This window comes from Eublepharis macularius, chromosome 4 (assembly GCF_028583425.1).
Source record: "Eublepharis macularius isolate TG4126 chromosome 4, MPM_Emac_v1.0, whole genome shotgun sequence".
In the NCBI taxonomy this organism is placed as follows: Eukaryota; Metazoa; Chordata; class Lepidosauria; order Squamata; family Eublepharidae; genus Eublepharis; species Eublepharis macularius.
In genome coordinates this window covers 27,092,450-27,110,371 of record NC_072793.1, presented here as the reverse complement: position 1 = coordinate 27,110,371, position 17,922 = coordinate 27,092,450, and the positions used below count along the sequence as shown (strand labels likewise).

At 43.1% G+C, this 17,922-nt stretch overlaps 1 protein-coding gene across 5 annotated transcripts in view; it reads left to right on the top strand.

Moving 5' to 3' along the window:
• PGS1 (phosphatidylglycerophosphate synthase 1) overlaps positions 1-17,922 on the top strand; it is a 33,737-nt gene that overhangs the window by 9,330 nt on the left and 6,485 nt on the right. For 3 of the 5 annotated variants that reach the window (XR_008596813.1, XR_008596814.1, XM_054975991.1), the window contains exons 1-6: positions 1,390-1,495; positions 2,852-2,929; positions 4,601-4,700; positions 5,739-5,928; positions 6,265-6,443; positions 11,028-11,555. Coding sequence is in view for 3 of the 5 variants with exons in the window: in XM_054975991.1 (XP_054831966.1) it covers positions 1,490-1,495; positions 2,852-2,929; positions 4,601-4,700; positions 5,739-5,928; positions 6,265-6,443; positions 11,028-11,555 (1,081 nt within the window). In the remaining 2 variants the exon portion in view is untranslated. Of the gene's footprint in view, positions 1-1,305; positions 1,496-2,851; positions 2,930-4,600; positions 4,701-5,738; positions 5,929-6,264; positions 6,444-11,027; positions 11,556-17,922 lie in introns of those variants that run through there. The other 2 variants (XM_054975990.1, XM_054975989.1) reach the window with 1 other exon arrangement.

The window sequence follows — 17,922 nt, the reverse complement described above, 5'->3', positions numbered from 1 at the left end:
GGCTTTCTGGGAAGTGCAGTGGCAAACGGTCTGGTTTTTTGTGCAAGGATGCATGCAAACCTTGTGAAGATTCAACATTTTATCACGAAGCAAATAAGTGAAATCATCTTCCTGGAATCTGTGGTCATTCTAGCTTTGGACCAAGAGTTCCTCATAACCAAGAGTTCCTCATAACATTCTGGTAAAGGTCACGCTTGTAAGAGTTTTGTAGTAAGGTGATGATGGGGTGCATCAGGGCAGATCACAACCATGGAACAGTGTGGCAAAAGGTGCTTGTGAGCAATCGAAAATGAGCAGGTGTCTTGTGGGATGTTGAAGACCGGCATAGTTTTATTCTAGAGTCCTGTCCACGATAAACTGTGTTGGTTTTTAATGTGCAGCAGTGTCTTGCCTTTATGTGCTCCAGGACTAAAGGAACTACTACCCCTGTAGAATTTGTAAGCTTTTTAGTGACAGCACTTTTTTTTGTTTAGGAAATGCATTGTTCAAGTCAAATCATATAAATCTACCCAGACAGACAATAATTATTTATTTTTCATGGTTTTTTTGTTTTGTTTTTGTATCCTTCCCAAAAGGTCAGTCAAGGTTGCCAGAGTACTAGGCCTGGTAAACTGGGTTTATGCAGTAGCAACAGTAAATTGAAACCGTTAAAAACCTCATCAAAAAAGAACAGAAGCGTGGAATGATACTGAAAAATGATACCTTGGATATTATTACCGTAGTCCTATTGTAGTTGGGATTGGCAAATTTTCTAGCCCGAGTGCCAGAAAAAAAAATGTAATATTTACTCATGAAGATGTTGACTTGTCTGCAGACAAAAGGTGGTGGTGGTGGTGGTGGTGGTGGGGAATGAGGGTTATACTTGGCCAGACACACTGGGAGCAAGCAGAGTTTCACAGTAACTTATCTCAGTCTCTAGGGGAGAGAATTAGCTCTATTTGCCATTCCAAATGGTTTGCCATGGAGCTGTCAGCTTACATGCCAGGGGGTGTTCCTGCTTCTGCTCTGCCTGCTATTTTTTCTTGGCCTTCCACAATGCTGGTCGATTTTCCTACTTTTCAGACAGCCTTTCCTCTTTAGTCTTGAAGGGAAGTTATTGACATACTGGTCAAGTCTGCCTTCTGTCTTCATTATGGCATTTCCTTTCCTGGCAGAAATGACACAGTTGTGACTAATGGATGTGAAAGGCAGATGTGGAATGTAGTCTTATATTAAATGTAGTAGTCTTAACTGCTGTACCCTTTTCCTCATATGTTTGGAGGCCGTTTCAGTGCATACAACTTACCTGCTTCTTTCTTCCGTTAGGTCATCATGGCTGCTATTGGCTCCACTGCTGTCTCCTACTGTTCCCCACTTAACAGCCCCACCTTGTTGCCTCTGCCCTGAGGGGTCCCATAGATTTCAGTGGATTAGAAACTTGGTTCCAGAGTTCGGGATTGCCAGTTCCCATGTGAAGGTGCTTTCGTCTCCGACTGAATTCTATGAACTGATGAAGGTGATTGGTGTACCTCCAAGCATGTGTGTCATTGAGGGTGTGAAAAGGGTATAAATGTCGTGTTAACATTTTTGTGCCTGGCCATCACCTTTCTCTGATTTCATTTATAAGTGGCAGCCTGCTGTTTCAGAAGGACACAGCTGTATTGCTGTGATCTTCCAAAACTGCATTTTCAAGGTGACTGTGATGATGATAACTGAAGGAGCAAGACGATCTGGCTTTGCCATTTCTTAATGCATGTGTTAGTAGGTCCTGCTGCTGCTTTGCAGAGATTCCTAGGTTCTAAAGTCAGAGCCAGAAGGTAAGTAGGGAAACCCCTTTTGTCAACCGGTGTGTCTTTTTCATCTCTTTATGGTAGAACAGGTCATAGTTCAGTGATAAGAGTGCATGCTTTGCATGTATCCCTTTGCTCTATTCCTGGCATCTCCCTTAAAACAACAACAACACCTGATTCTGTAGTAGCAGGGCTGGGAAAGATCCTTGCCTGAAATGTCGGGGAGATTCTGCCAGTATTGGCTAGGTGGATCATTGGTCTGGCTTAGTTTCATATGTTAAGACTTAGACCCTTCAAATGAAGTAGATGGGAATACTGCTTATGTCCACTCAAATCTAGAGACATAGCAAGCCTCACTGCGTTATGGCCAGAACAAGAATTTTTCTCTCTCAACTTATTACAGGAAACAAGCTTGTTGACAGTATCTGAATAATTGAGGAAAAGATGTTACGGGGGAAATCCTAGTACTTTGCTCTATGAAGTTAAACTGGCACAGAATTTAGCTGCCTGGGTGTTGGCATGTGCTAAATACACCTTCTTTAATTTCCTGCTTGGATCTGGGTACTACAGAGCCTCAATATCTTGCATGCTTTGGGTTGTGACTTCCTGGCAGGCAGCTTTCACTTGAATTGCACCTTTTAAATTTACTGAACTTCTGTTTTCTACCGAAGTCCTTGGAGGAGGCATGCCTGGTTTTTCTAAAGGAAGATTATCACCTACTTGAAAATTAAATGGCTGTCAAGGCATTAGTTTCCTTTGAAGGTTACTTGGCTTAATAATGAATCTAATACAAATGGAAAAGCACTAATTTTGCAAGAGTGGAAAGAGAATATCCATGCTAGTTACAGTAACATTGGCCAGGCCTGTCTTTGTACTTGCTAGCCAACTGGAGATGTTGCTGAGCGTGTATGTAGAAAGTGTGGCTTCTCACAACTCAGTAGCCATCTCCATCTCCCATATAGTTGGGAGTAGGTTTTCTTCTCTTTCAGGTAGGTTTGATTCCAGATAGGTATGATTTGATTGAGTATCTTTTGGGAGGAGTTTGGGTGAAAGATCAACAAACTTCTTTTTGTTTTACTCAGGGACAAATCAAGGCAGCCAAGAAACGAGTGGTCCTAGCTTCGCTCTACCTTGGAACAGGACCTCTGGAGCAGGAACTAGTAAGTGTTGGCATCTGAAGTGAGGGCTTCATAAGAAGCTGTTTAAAGAGGTTCTGTAGGCATATTTCCTCCTAAAGATGCTGAATTTCAATTTTAGTTCACCTCACTAGAATAATGCAGGCAAGACAAACTGCAGAACTACACAATTAACTTGCTGCTAGGAGTTAATCTGATCACACAGGTTTCTCATGGAGCAGCTTGCAACATTTTGGCTCTCTTCAGACATTGCAGACAAAATGGACACAAACCTGGTTTATTGTGTTTGTGCCCTGCTGTCCTTCTCTGCCTTCCTTCACAGTTAAAGATGTTGTGGTTTCAAGATCGAGTTTCTTGTGACATTGGAATGTTTGTGCCTGGACAAACTGGAGTTTTTCTTCACACCAAGGAGGTCTCTAAACCCTGGTTTAATCCTGGTTTATGTGGAGGCAACGTGAGCACAGCGAATGGAGTTCAAGCCCATCACAGACCCATTTGTTCATAATGTCTGAATGCAACTTCTGCCATTGCCCTGAGGAATAGCAAGCATGCCTTGTGGAGATACTAATTTGTTTTCTGTGCAGCATATATCAACCGAGAGAGCTATATCCTATAATGCTTTAAGATTTCTGACAGTCCTTACTTTTGACTAATGAGGAATTTGGGGAACAAATTCTTGTTATACTGTGCGTTGAGGTCACTATTACAAGCATGTAGGTCACTATTACAAGCATGTTATAACTAGGGGTGGTCACAACATCCTATTAAGGTAGATTTTGCTATTGAATCTTGGTTCTCCCTCATTGGATTGGTCTTTGGATCAAAACCAGTCTTTGGCGATCCAGTGAACTGTCCAAGAGTGATTGACACTTTGTCATTTTTTTAAACCTAGTGTCAGTATAGACTATGAACACTGGGGATTTCCCCCCCTTTAAGGTGCGTATTTCTATGACCCCAGTGTGTTTCATAATAGAAACAACAACAACAAACAAACAAAAAGGACAAGAGAAAAAACCCTCTCAAAGCTACATTCTTATGTGCTGAAAAGCATTTTTTTTTAGTTTTTAAGAATTTAGGCAGCTAAATAGTGTTAAAGTGTATAATTGTACTCTCTTTTATCATGGAAAGCTCTTCAAAAATAGCCCCTTGTGTGCTAAAAAAACCTATAAAAAAAGATTTTTGCACACAAAAGGTTAGTTTGGCTGGAATTTCTCTGTCATTTGAGTTGCAGAAGTGCCCAGTTGTACTCTGTACTCAGTTGTAGAAACATGGACCCTGGCAAAATAGCAAGGAGTATTTTCCCTTTAATCCTTGGGTTCTGCTCCTTGAAGTTCTGTGAAATTTGGTGGAAGATGGTTGGAGTGAAACCCCTGATTTAAAGATGGCACAGATCGGAGCTGGAGGGATACACTCATCCTTATCTATGATCCCCAGACTGTTTTCTCTCTGGCTCGTCAGGCTTTGTTTTGTACAGCTTAAAGTACTTGTGGCAGAGCAGTACAACCATAGATTGGAACGTTAGTTTCTCCCTAAGAATGATCACTGTACTAATGAAGTATGAAAGTTTAAGAATAGTCTTTCTTCTCCGAAAATCAGTGTTCTCTGTAGATTTAATGCTTTGCTTATATTATACAAATCTTATGTGGCGCAATCCGGGAACTGCCCTGTGCTTTCATGCCTGTTTTCTTTCTTCAGGTGGATTGCATTGAAACAGCTTTGGAAAGATCCCTGCAGGCATGTGATCCTTCCAGCCTTAGTGTGTCCATTCTGTTAGACTTCACAAGGGGATCCCGGGGTAAGCGTGTATGTTTGGCCATAATCTCTGCTTACGTTGTACTGGGTCAGTTAAGAAGATTGGACATCTCTGCTCAAAAGAGCCATTCCACTTCAAATTAAGAGGATTTAGGATCAGTAATAAAAGGTTAAAACAAAGAAGCCTTACGTTCTGCAGATTTTCATGCCTTGTCTATGAAGAGCCTTAAATAGCACATCTATATTCAGTTATCATCTTGAGGAAAAATATCCCTTGTGTACTTGCTTGTGAATCTGTAGGAAATGATAGCTAAAGATAATTTTCAAGACCCTCTTTTCCCATGTTGTGGGAGGTGGCTATATTGGAAGTGGAAATCCTTTTGCTGCTGTGAACAATTGTTCCTGCAGCGATTGGATGAGCTACTGTAGCACAGTGGTTAAGTGGTTTGGCTGTGTATCAGCACTTGAGCCAGTTTGATGTAGTGGTTAAGAGCGCGGGACTCTAATCTGGAGAACTGGGTTTGATTCACCACTCCTCCACTTGAAGCCAGCTGGGTGACCTTGAGTCAGTCACAGCTTCTAGGAGCTCTCTCAGCCCCACCCACTTCACAGGGAGTTTTGTTGTGGGGATAATAATGATATACTTTGTAAACCACTCTGAGTGGGGGTTAAGGCATCCTGAAGGGCAGTATATAAATCAAATGTTATTATTATTATTACTGGTTCAAATCCCACGACTTCCATGAGCTCAGTAGGTGGCCTTGGTTAAGCCACTCCTCTCAGCCCCAGCTCCCCAGCTGCATTGTGGAGATAATATTAACACTAACTTGTTCACCACTCTGGGTGGGGCACTAATCTGTCTAGAAGAGCGAGATATAAGCGCACTTATTATTATTATTACATGCATCTCACTCCTGATGGGTAGTAGTCATCCACTGATGATCTTGGGCTGGAGAATTAAAGTTTAAGGTTTATAAAACATAATTTAAATAAGCAGCCCCTTATTCAACTCAAATAGTCAAGTAGAAAAAGGCAATGTACTGTGGAGTTCCTGGCAAATCTGTTTCAACCTCTCTTTCAGGACAAAAGAACTCTCGGACCATGCTCCTTCCTATTTTGAGGAGGTTTCCGGAGCAGGTCCGTGTCTCTCTCTTCCACACTCCTAACTTGCGTGGTCTTCTCCGACTCTTAATCCCAGAACGATTCAATGAGACCATTGGCCTTCAGCACATCAAAGTTTATCTCTTTGATGATAACGTGATCTTGAGTGGGTGAGTCGTCATTGCAAGGAAACAGTTGCTCACTTGGGCATAGAGAAAGTCTGGAATCTTCAGTAAAGCACGGAGGAAAAGCATTGAAGCTGGAGCATACCACAAAGCTTGCTGCTTGCTTAAGAGACATCTCTGGTTTGTTAACATTGCTTTGCAACATTTTGCCACTGTTACAGCTTTTTCCATCTTCGCTAAGTGGGACTGGGGAGGGTGGGTTTGGGGAAGAGGCAGTCTTTGGCTACATATTTTTATATGTGTCTGCCTTTTTTGAGGTGTTTCTGGTTGTGATTTACATATGCTTTTTACATTGCCATCCCTGCCACCTTTTTTCTGTAGAGCCAACTTGAGTGAATCCTACTTCACCAATCGTCAGGACCGCTATGTGTTCCTGCAAGATTCACCTGAAATAGCTGACTTCTTCACTGAGCTAGTAGATGCTGTTGGAGATGTTTCACTCCAATTGCAGCAGGACAATTCTGTCAAAGTTGTGGATGGGATGGTCCACCCTTATCAAGGTAGGAGGTACCACTAAGCTAACAATAACTTGGTTGGTGTTGCATGTCCCTTCAATACCCCAGTAAACTCTAATGTTCTTCAGCCCAGGCAGGCTTTCGTTTGTACGCCTGTAACACCAGCTGTCTCAAGACTCAAGCAAGCTCCTCTGCATTTCCAAAGGGAAAAAAGAATACCATCTTTGTAGACAGAGACGTTCTGGAGCTGGGGAAGTGAATGTACCTTGTATGTAGAAGATTTGCCTGAGATCTTGGAGAGCTGTGCTGGTCATAGCATTGAATATTGAGATCCTTTTAGCTGGAGGTGCTGTGGGTTGACCTCTGCTTGTAAAACATGTGCTTAAACTATGGCCTTTCCTGATGGGTTGTTAGCTGGTCCTCTGGGCATGCATGTTTTGCTGGTATGGTTAGGTGGGATTGTTTATTCCATGAGGAAAAATTAGTTTAATCCAGCATGTAGGAGTTGGGATTACCTCACTGGCACCCGTCTATTGGAATGACATCTTTTTGAGGCTAACTTATCCTCAGGTTTGTTACACTTGAAGACAGGATTGACTATAACATAAGGGGATGTACCAGCAAATGGCATTGTAATTTGGGAAGTCTGTGAAGGCCATATTCTTTGGATGTATCCTATAGATTGCAAAAGTAATACTAAGCATCCTGATTGCTGGATACATTCTATGCTAATGAATAGTTTTCAGCTTTGCATTTAGATGCTTCCTGGAAAACCAGGAAGCAAGTGTGGGAGAGATTTTTTTTAAAAAAGCAAACTACTCCTAGTATTCATAAATTAAATCCATGTAACACCTTTTATTAAGCAAAAGTGTCAACACATTGTGCAAGAGTTTTCTATATGTCCATCAAGCTGGATACTAAACAAGCGGAGTGTGGCGAAGAAAACACATCTTTCAGTCTGTGGTGTTAAGGCGTCTTCATCTGCATCCTGTATAGGATGCTTAGCCGACTGCAGTGGGCACAGGGCGAATGGCTAGATGGTATCAAATTGTATCCTTGGCATGCTGGGAAGAAGCAAAAATGGAAGTAACCTAACTGAAAATACAGCAGCCAGTAGTCCATTAAAAGTGTATCAGGCGTCAGATGACCTGCACAAGTTCCATAGAAGGTTGAGAACAAAGGAAAAACATAGAGTAGTCCTTACATTGACAATACTGGAGAATTGGTGCATGAAGTTTAGTTGCTGCTTTAAGTAGAGAGTCAGTATTTGCCAAATTATGGTGTATTACCTAGTGAAGCTTCCCAGATCTTTTCCTTCAGGTAAAATAATCCCTTTCTTCAGTAGCTAAATTCTGGCATTTACAAAGTAGCCTAAAAATTGGTAGCCTTGTTTGTGGATAGCAAAACCCAAGAACAAAATCCCAGTGTTACCATTCCGTATTTGCTGAAGAGTTTGTGCATGGGCGTGCATGTGTTGGCTGAGACCGTGTCCTGTTGGTGAGAGTGTATCTGTATAGCACATTTGCCAGTGGAATATTCGCCCTCAGTTAGAGCATGAATAAAGCCAATCTCATTTAATATAAAGCGTGAGATGCTGAGCTGTCACCTTCCCCTGGGAAGTGTCTTCCAAGCACTGCCAACGATTGAGGCATTTTCCCGGCAACAGGCTTACTGAGATTTCTGTGCTGATCTGGTGAGAGATTTACAAAAGCAAATGCCGTAGGAGTAGGCACACTGGTGAGGTGGGACTGCACTCCTGTGTTTTCTTGTACTAATCTGGAAAACAAACTTGCCAGACAAAAAGCTGAGGTTATTTCAGGTTTTATCTCGCAGCGTCCCCTAGGCTGGTTTGCTGCCTTCCATTTAATTACTGCGCTTTTGCTGTATTTTTATTCTCTGCCATTCACAGGCTGTAAATTCAGTCGGTGAAATGACAGGTGCAATTCCAGTACATGTGGAGCCTGTCTTGCAATGTGTGGGATTGTTTTAGCGCTTGTCTGAGTTGAAACAAATTTTTCCACTTGAAAAGTATGCATGTATGTTTCCTTGTTCTGTCTTGCCTTACTGCTTTCTTTTAGATAATGCCTTCTGTTAGGAATTTTGCCTTGAACAGTTGGAAGAGGGATGTGCGCTCTTCAGAAGATATTTAGTGCTTAGAGCAGCATTAAGTGTTACTTGTAGATTCCTGTAGACAGAAGTGAAGGATTCTTTCAGCTTCTCTTGGAAGGGTTAGAAAGTGACGAGATCTTCAAAGGAGGTTCAGAATAATTGGCCTTCATTGGAAGAGGGATTAATTTTCTTCCTGCTTTACACTCCTCACCTACATTAAGTACGTAGCCCAGTCTTAAAGTAAAACCATAGCATTACTGTTCTTAAAATGGGCTGTGCAGCATCACTATTAAAATGATTTGGAAGTCACTTTCCATTCTCTATGGCTGTGCAGTATTAAAATGAATCTGGCTTGGTGAGCAAAAAATGCGGGCAGCTTTGTTACTTCCTAAAATCCACATGACAGCAAGAGCATGGAACCAACTAAAAGTCACAAACTAGTGAGCTGGCTTTGTAGTTTCACAAAACTCTTTCTACGGCTGGATTTCTTGAAGTTTGTATGGAGTTGGGGTAGGAAAGGGGGAGAAATACTGTCTTTAAAAGCTATGGTGGAAGCCCATCAGTTTCTTTCCCCAAGTCAGCATGCATAGGATTGAGATTTAAACTAATTTTTGTCCAGCACAAAAGATCTTGGGGATACAGCCGAAGCATATTGGAACCAAAAATCAATGGCAACTCTTTATTTTGAAAATATACATGCCCACAGTTATTAATTTTTTTCTTTAATTCTAACTGGAACCCTGTGGTAGTGAGTAGAAATAAAGGGAAATGGGGTGGTCCTTATATTGGTAAAGCTGGAGATGTTTGGTACCTCAGAATAATCTCTGATGTTGCCACTAGTATAGAGACTCTCATTGTTTCCCTCTGTCTTTAACTTAAACCTGGTTCAGTTATACAGGAGGACAAGGTGGTAAAATGCTGAGGTAATAGAATGGCCTGTATCATACTGCAGCAGGAGGAAGATCATGGAGCCTCCCATTTGGAATGCTTCTGTAAGTTCAATTCAGTGCAGACAGAAAACAAGTACAGGAAGCAAAAGAGGGGGTAGAACCTTTCTTCCAGTTCAGTCCTAAGCAGAGTTACTCCAAACTAAGCTCATTGATTACAGTGGGCTTAGACTGGAGTAACTCTGCTTAGGATTGCACTGTTCTTCTTGGTCAAGCTTTCCGTTTGCAGCAAGTTTTTAAATGCAAAGCTGGGATTGACCCCTGTAGTCTAAAGGGGTGCAGACCATTCTGACATCTCAGGGTTGTGTGACCTCATTTCCCTATAAGTATGAGTTGGACCATAGAAAAGATGCTAGAATTAGTACTACAGTGGGAAATAAGTGCTAATTTTTGTATTTTTAAAGGGACGGTGGCCATCACTGCTTTGTCCCAGTATGCTTTGATGTCTTTTGCATTTAGAGCACAATTTAAGTTAATTAGAATTCATTGGTAAACTAAAGTCACAGCCAAACCCGCCCCCCCCCCCCCCCCGCTTTTATGGAGTGTAATGTGGTTGTACCATAGAGGGTGTGGGAGGTGTGTTGTGTGATACAGAAGGTGAGGATATTTGAAAAGTGTGTGTGTGGAGGGAGGTCATTAATCTCACTAGTAGGCTTTAGTAGAAGAAGAAAGTAAACAGACCTTATCCAGGGTTCTGTGAATGAAAATGGATGGGATTCACCATTCGTTTGGCACCTCCCTGAAGTGAAATCGGCCACGGCTTTCTTACCTGTCCCTTGGCAACACGTAGAACAAAACAGTAAAGAGCGGAGGGTCCGGGCTGGGAGGAGCAAGGGACGGGAAAGGGAGGGAGGGATGCTGCCAGCAGCACAGGTGGTAGTGCAGCACATGCAGCCTAACTGAGCCGCTTGTAAAGCACATCCCACGATGACTGGGGGCATCGTCATCAGACATGTATGATCAGCAGTTACCTAACTGCTATGGTGAATTCTGCCACTGCACAGGTAGAAAACTGCTCACACTGTTTTGAACTGCAGTTAAAGATTCCAGGTGATCAAAACAGAGGTTCGTTTGATAAACAGGCAGTTTGAATGTTGATCACAGTTTGTGAAGAAATTAGCAGCCCTGATGGTTAATTGATAGTCCCCTAGTTCAGGAGGAAACCAATGATAAATGAAATATATCATTTTTGTGTTACCCTTGAACTTGATAGTGATTCATTTGAAGTGTGTAACTTTTATCATGCGCTATGGGTTTTTTTTTAATATGAGAGGTTCATTGCCATTGGAATTTTAGGGGGGAAATCCAGCTTTAAAAAAAAGGTACATTGTACCTGGTCCTTTGCGTGGGTCACTCTTCATGTGGAAGAAATGGTAGACACTTCAGAACAGCCAGTACACTGGATACAGCTTCTCTTGGGATACTATTTTCCTCTCCGTAAGATGAAAGCTAGATAATCTTGGAATTCCTGGGCTGAGTTACACTGGTATTCCTTTCTTTGGTCCATTCATAGTTTCTCTGCAGTTATATAAAGATAATGCTGTATAATGCTGTGCTTCATTTATATCTTCAGGAGACAAGGTGGCCTACTGTGAAGCAGCAAATAAAAGAGTGATGAAAGTGATCGATTCTGCAAGGACGCGGCAAGAGTTTCTCCACTCTCAGAATTTCCACTGCAGCCATGCCGAAGCCCCCTTGTCCAAAGAACCAAAGGCAGTTGGAGACGGGCAGCCTGAACCAGACACATGGATTTATCCACTAATACAGATGAAACCTTTTGGGATTCATATAGATGAGACTGTCACAGAGACGCTCCTGATGGAGGCGGAGCAAGGTGCCAGTGTGTATCTCACCACGGGCTACTTCAATCTTACCCAAGCCTATATGGACCTGATCCTAGGCACAAGGGCAAAGTATCAGATTCTCCTAGCCTCGCCAGAGGTGAATGGGTTCTTTGGGGCCAAGGGGGTGGCAGGTGCCATCCCTGCGGCTTACGTTCACATTGAACAGCAGTTCTTCAGTGAAGTCTGTTTTCTGGGTCAGCAAGAGAGAATCCGACTGCAGGAATACTCTAGAAGTGGGTGGACGTTCCATGCCAAAGGTGAGATGTTGAAGAGCAAAGGACTGAATGCAAGCAGGTTATCCAAAGAGCATTTATTAATTGGTTGATCGATTTGATTTGATTTGATTTATGCCCCGCCCTCCCCACAAATGGGCTCAGGGCAGCTAGCAACATTCATAAAATACACTGAAAATCACAAAACCATAAAATCAATAATAATCTTTACAAAGTCATTAAAATAGTCCAGGCGCAGGCTATTTAAACAAATGTTTGGGAGTCCGTATATGGGCATAGCAGATGGCCGAGGGCAGTCCCAGAAAAAGTGGTGGTCTTAGATGGAAGAAGGGGGACACTCGCTGGCACTCAGCCAAAGTCCCGGCAGAACATCTCCATTTTACAAGCCCTGCAAAACTATAACAGGTCCCACAGGGTCCAGATCTCCAGCGGGGAGAGCATTTCACCAGGCCAGGGCCAGGGCAGAAAAAGCCCTCGCCCTGATTGAGGCCAGATGGATGTCCTTTGGGCCAGGGACCACCAGGAGTTGCTTGTCTGCAGAGCGCAACACCCTGCAGGGGACATAATGGAAGAGGCGGTCCCGCAGGTATGGAGGTCCCAGTCCATGGAGGGCTTTAAATACCAAGGTTAACACCTTGAACCGGATCTGGAACTCCACTGGGAGCCAGTGCAGCTGGCACAGCACAGGATGAATGTGCGCTCGGATTGGCATTCCAGTAAGGACGCGTGCCACTGCATTCTGGACCAGCTGTAACTTCTGGGTCAGGCCCAAGGGCAGCCCAGCATAGAGTAAGTTGCAGTAATCTAGCCTGGAGGTGACGGTTGCATGGATTACTGTGGCCAGGTCCCGGGCCTGTTGCCTGGCCTGTCCAAGATGAAAAAGAGTACGTATCTTAGCAGTTGAGGGAGCTGAATCTAAAGATTTGGTTGATACATTTAATTCTCTTAGTGTTCTGTACCTGAGTAAGCAGCTCTAGAATGTGTAAAATTTTCATGCCAAGGCCCTAATTCAGGAACTGCACCCTTTCACCTCGATTGATTTGATAGCGAATATTGGATGCTATTGGACGCTATCAGAAATACATTCGGAAAAATAGGCAATAGTCACAGTATGATCTATGTATCCAAGATGCCCCTATTGTGGCAATATTTCATTCTTGATACCACTTTCCCCTTTTCCTGGTGCAATTATGTAGGCAGGTGGAAAATGGGAAGTTGTCTGCCTTGCCTCCATGTATGGAAGGATAACTACAGGCAACTGGGATATCACTGAGGGGTTGACAAACCCCATTTCTGTTGCCAACTCCTTTCTTTCTTACCTTTTCTGAAGTAGCTGGGAGGTAAGAGGTGGAGAACATGAGTGCACAATGAAGAGACTAAAACCTCCATTTTATAGCAGTGTCCTAGTATGGGGAATGTGGGGGCAGGGCAGGGGAGGAAAGATGCTGAGATCATATTCCAAGAAGAAGTTCTCTCTCAGGCCTGGTGCATCCTGGTTGAATGCTTCAGTCTGTTCACTTAATTCCGTGGTCTTTCGGCAGGGGACAGAGGAGGAGGCATTTCATAGAGGAGGTATGGATGTTGGGGAGATGTGTGGGATTAGAGAGAGAAGTGTCTGGCATTATCTCAAATTATGTAAAAATTGTGGGGTCTCCGTGCAGATAGTTGGATGAGTATTTGCTGTAGTAAACTTGGTACCCCTTAATAAAAGGCTGACACCTGCTTTAAATCTGGAGACACCTCTATCAGATTTCTACACTCCCTGGCAAGTAAGGCGACAGTAACTGTTTTTCCAGCTCTTCCTTGATCGAACATGTGAACTCACTCAGATAACTGATCCTCATGGCACGGCATGAACTTGTATCAAGTTTCTATTCTCCTGTCTTGTGAGGCCACTGAGACTGCTCTGCAGTCAGATTGGAATTGTAGGTATCCCCACCTAAGGCTCTGTACTTGCTGTTGCCGTCGCTGTCTCTCAGTTCTAACTTTGTGCATAGAATAAAGCCTTGCGAGATTGGGTGATTAATCTCTATCCCTTGCTGGAACTTCCAGGGTAACAATAAACACATTCTCCTCTAGTGTGTGCATAAGCTCCCATAGTTAGCTTTCTGTTGTGAGCAGCGCAGATTGGATTAGAACAGACTGAGCAGGCTGCTGTTCCCTTGAGCATTCCCCCAAAGGTCACATCCTAATAGGCTGCACTTCTCCTGGGATCTGCGCTTTCGTTTGTCTGAGCCTCCTGGCCGTTAATGATTATGGGAATGCTGCTATCTTCCCTGCCTCCTTCCTGCAGAGCTGCTGGGAAGAGGCTTGAAGGGGTGGGGTGGGGGAGAGCTACTGACTAAGCCTTTTTTCTTCAGGAAACATTCATGCCTTTGCACACTAGTGCTGAACCGCAGCCCTGAGAAACAGCCTAGGATGATGGGGCCACACAGATAGCAAGAGTGCTGCTTATGGCTGCACACATTCGAACGACTCCTCTGTCAGCAGCATTTTCAAGTGGGGATAGGCACTGGATGTCAGATGGACATCTTTGGACTTATAGCAGGTGCGGATTCTGCTGTCAAGCTGCAGCAGGGAACGGAGACGCAGTGCTTTCCAACGCTATTGTTTATACCCAGGCTGCTTTCACTTCTGCCGTCCAAGAAGGGGGGGGGGTGGCACCTGAGAGGAGAGCAGGTTCAAATCCCTGCTCTGTTATGGAAGCTCGCTGAGTGACCTTCGGCCAGCCACAAACTCTCAGCCTAACCTACCTCACAGGGTCTGTTGTCAGGAAAAAGGGGAGGAGAGGAGAACGTTGTAAGTCACTCTGTGTCCCCACTGGGGAGAAAGGCAAGGCGGAATGAAGTAAAATGAATAAAATGAATAAAAACCAGCCTTACCAGTATTGTCATGCAATATTGCACCAGTGGGTCTGGAAGAACACTGAGGGCTGTCTCTGAGCCATGTAAATCAGGGGTATATTAAATACTTTGTAAAGTCAGACATGTGACTGAAATTAGAGTTTCTGGAAATTTTGAAGCTCTGCAGGACAAACATGGACAGGTTGGGAACAATTGAAATATATACAAAACTTACTTTCTTATCAGATCTACTTAGAGTGTTATTTACCTGACAACCCCCCCCCCCCCAACTTAATCATTGCAGTTTTCCTGATCTGCATTCTCTTTTTGTTTTGTCCGTGCAGGTCCATAGCTCTAAACATCATCTTCCTGGGGGGGGGGGGGTCAAACGGAGTTGCTGGTGGAAGGGAAATGTGGGGAAACTAAGGCGGTCTGGACCTTCTGTTAGTGGCTGAATGCAACCCATTAGTTTGTTACATGATTTCAAGTGGGTTTCTAGCCATCTACCATTTTTTTGCAAGCTGCAGAAGATGGAGGCATTTGCAATTTACCGTAGGATTTGAGAATTGTACACCTCTATAGCTTATAAGAATTGTAAACTTCTTAGTCCTGTAGACTTACTTAGGGCACTTACACAATGTCTGTGTAAACTGTTGGCTGCTGGTTGCTGATATTTTTAAAAAATCTTTTCACACAAACCCACGTGTCCCATCAGCAATGCAGGGTTGAGCTGGTTGTTTTGAAAACACCATTTTCCTATTCTGAAGTAATCTGTACATTTCTTTATTCACTGCTGAGTATTGTTTCAAATTTTTGTGACATTTCTGCAAACATTGACTTTGTATTTCCTGCCCATTTCCAGTGTGTTCTTTTCTGTTTTTTTTTTTAAAAATGGATGCAGATTTTTGCTATATCACTGTTCAGATATATCACAAAGTTAATATCCACTCAATATGTGGTAGCAAGGGCTTGGAAAAACCTGTACATTAACCGATAGAAAACTTTCCCTCCATACACTGACCATGTAAAAGCTATCCATCTGTCAAAATCTTAGTTTTCTTCCCACATCCTCACATAATTCTTTTTTGATACCAGTATGGTTGGTTACTGAGATGCTGAGTGATGCAAGTCATCACTCAAGGCCGTTATTGATATGCACAGATTGCTAAAGAACAATGGGAATTCCTTTTTCAGGTACAAGAGGAAAGTGTTAGTCAAACATGTTCCAGCAAGTCACTTTGAATCTAGAGATATTTCACAGCATAAGTGGCGTCTGCTGGATCTCGTATGTTTGGTTTGTCAAAAATGTTAGCAGTGTTACATTTGAGTTTGGCACAGTACCATCTGCTTTTCAGTTTGTTAGTGGATTGACACTTAACCCATATTTTCTTTTAAAATTGTTTGTGATAATTACTGCTGGTTCGTGCTTAAATTATCTTTAGACTTCTTTCCATCAATTATTGCTGAGTCAGGCCCACTAATTTAGGTAGGCCTGTGGTTCTTTAAGAGATGCCTCATAGGACTTCCCCTTACCATTTTTTCTGGGGTACCAGTGTCTACTGTTTTTTGTGGGTGTGGGTGGGTGGGTAAAAAATAGAAAACAGCACCAGTACAGGTAGTAATACGTATTCATGGGTGGAGGGTATCATTCCAGGAACAGGTAAAGACTTGGTCATTCTCCTCGTTGTTACTGTTGGAATGGCTTGCTTTTGTGCTTGGAGCACCTTCTGTGTAAGAGATAAAGTTGTGTCTGTATTGGAGCTTTTTGTTGAGTTATTAATATGCACAAGGTAGCTATTGCTGGATGCAAGACCTTCCTTTTTGTGGATGTTCTGCTGTTTTAGTAGAAGTAAATTATGTTCTTTTATTTATTTCTGATCTCTGAAGGGACCTGACATGCCCCACTTGGCTGTAGTTTGGCACATTTGCACACTTCATGACAGATCTGAGGAGAAGGGATGCCCCTCAGGGACTTTATTTAAGGCCAGCGAGCTTTCCCGTGGCATGTTTAGACTGTAAATGTGGCTGCTGCAGGCTGATGCCATCCTGATGCCTCTTGGCCTGCTTGTCTGCCTGCTGTGGAGGATGATGGTTCTGTGGTTTGGGGAGTAGTAGCCTAAGGGTCCTGCTAGGGACTATCACATCAGTGTTCCCAAGAATATGGAGTTTGGTCAGTGGGGTTTCCTCCAGGTAGGATATGGAGCAGATCAATAAGTTCAAGTATCCAGCTGATCTGATTATCTGGAAAGATCCATTCCCTATGAATGTTGGCTAACAAAGCATTCACTGTAATGTTAAAATGTCCACTTGATCACTGAGGTGCCGGTCAAACATAAAACCATACAGATGGAGTAAAAGAAAATTTAGTTGTTAAAACAGTGCATGCAACTTACTGATTACAATACAAAAGAGAAGATACTGGTTTCTGGTTACAGCAGTGGAGCAAATGAAGAAATAAAAGTGTGGAATAAATATGTCCTCTCCCCATAAATAATAATAATAATAATAAATGTATCCCTATAGATGAAAATGAGTTGGGCACCAATATTTTGGCTTACGGACTCTGTAAGGGTTGTGGCTCAGTGGTGGAACACACACGGTGCAGGTGGAAGGTTCCAGGTTCAAACCCCAAGCACCTCCAGTTAAAAGGATTAGTTTGTAGGTGATTGAAAGACCTCTGCCTGAGATCTTGAAGAACTGCCGCCCCTCAGAGTATAAACAATACAGATCTTGATAGACCAAGAGTCTGATGCAGTATAAGTCAACTTCATGTGTTATTTTGGGTCTGTAAGGTAGATTGAAGGTTTGTTTATTTATAAATTGTAGGCCTCACCTTTCTGCCCTCCTGAGGGCCACCTAGTTGGCCAATGAATTAAAAACGTACATAATAAAATCTCATTTTAAAAACCATTCAAACCAACAAAAACGCATCATTAGAACAATTAAAACCAGAGTTAAAATACATACAAGACATAAAAGCAAGAATTGAAACATTGGGCAGGAAGATGGGATCACTGAGGGAATGCCATAAGAAACAAAGTCTTCAGCTGCTGGCGAGAGATGGCAACAGAAGGGGACAGTGCCGGCAAGTCTCCCTAGGGAGAGTACCAGTGTTTTGGTGTCATGACTGAAAACGTCCTCTCCTGGGTTGCTGCTTGTCTAATCTCAGAAGGCAGGGGCACCCAGAGCAGAACCTCAGAAGATGCCAGCCGTGATTGGGTAGGTTCATTAGGGAGGCGGTATTCCTTCACATATGTTGGTCCCAAACCATGTAGGGCTTTAAAGGTCAGCAACAGTGCCTTTCATTGTGCTCTGAAACCAGTGCAGATCGACCAAGACTTGAGCGATACAGTCCCTACAACTCACTCCAATCAACATCCTAGTGGTAGCATACTGCACTAATTTAAGTTTCTGAACACTTCTGAAGGGCAGCCCTGTGTACTGTACACTGCGGTCATGAAATCTAGATGTAACTAGGGCAGGCACCGCAGTTGTCAGATGTTTTCTGCCCAGGAAAAGCAGTGGTTGGCTGTTGAACCTGGTAAAGG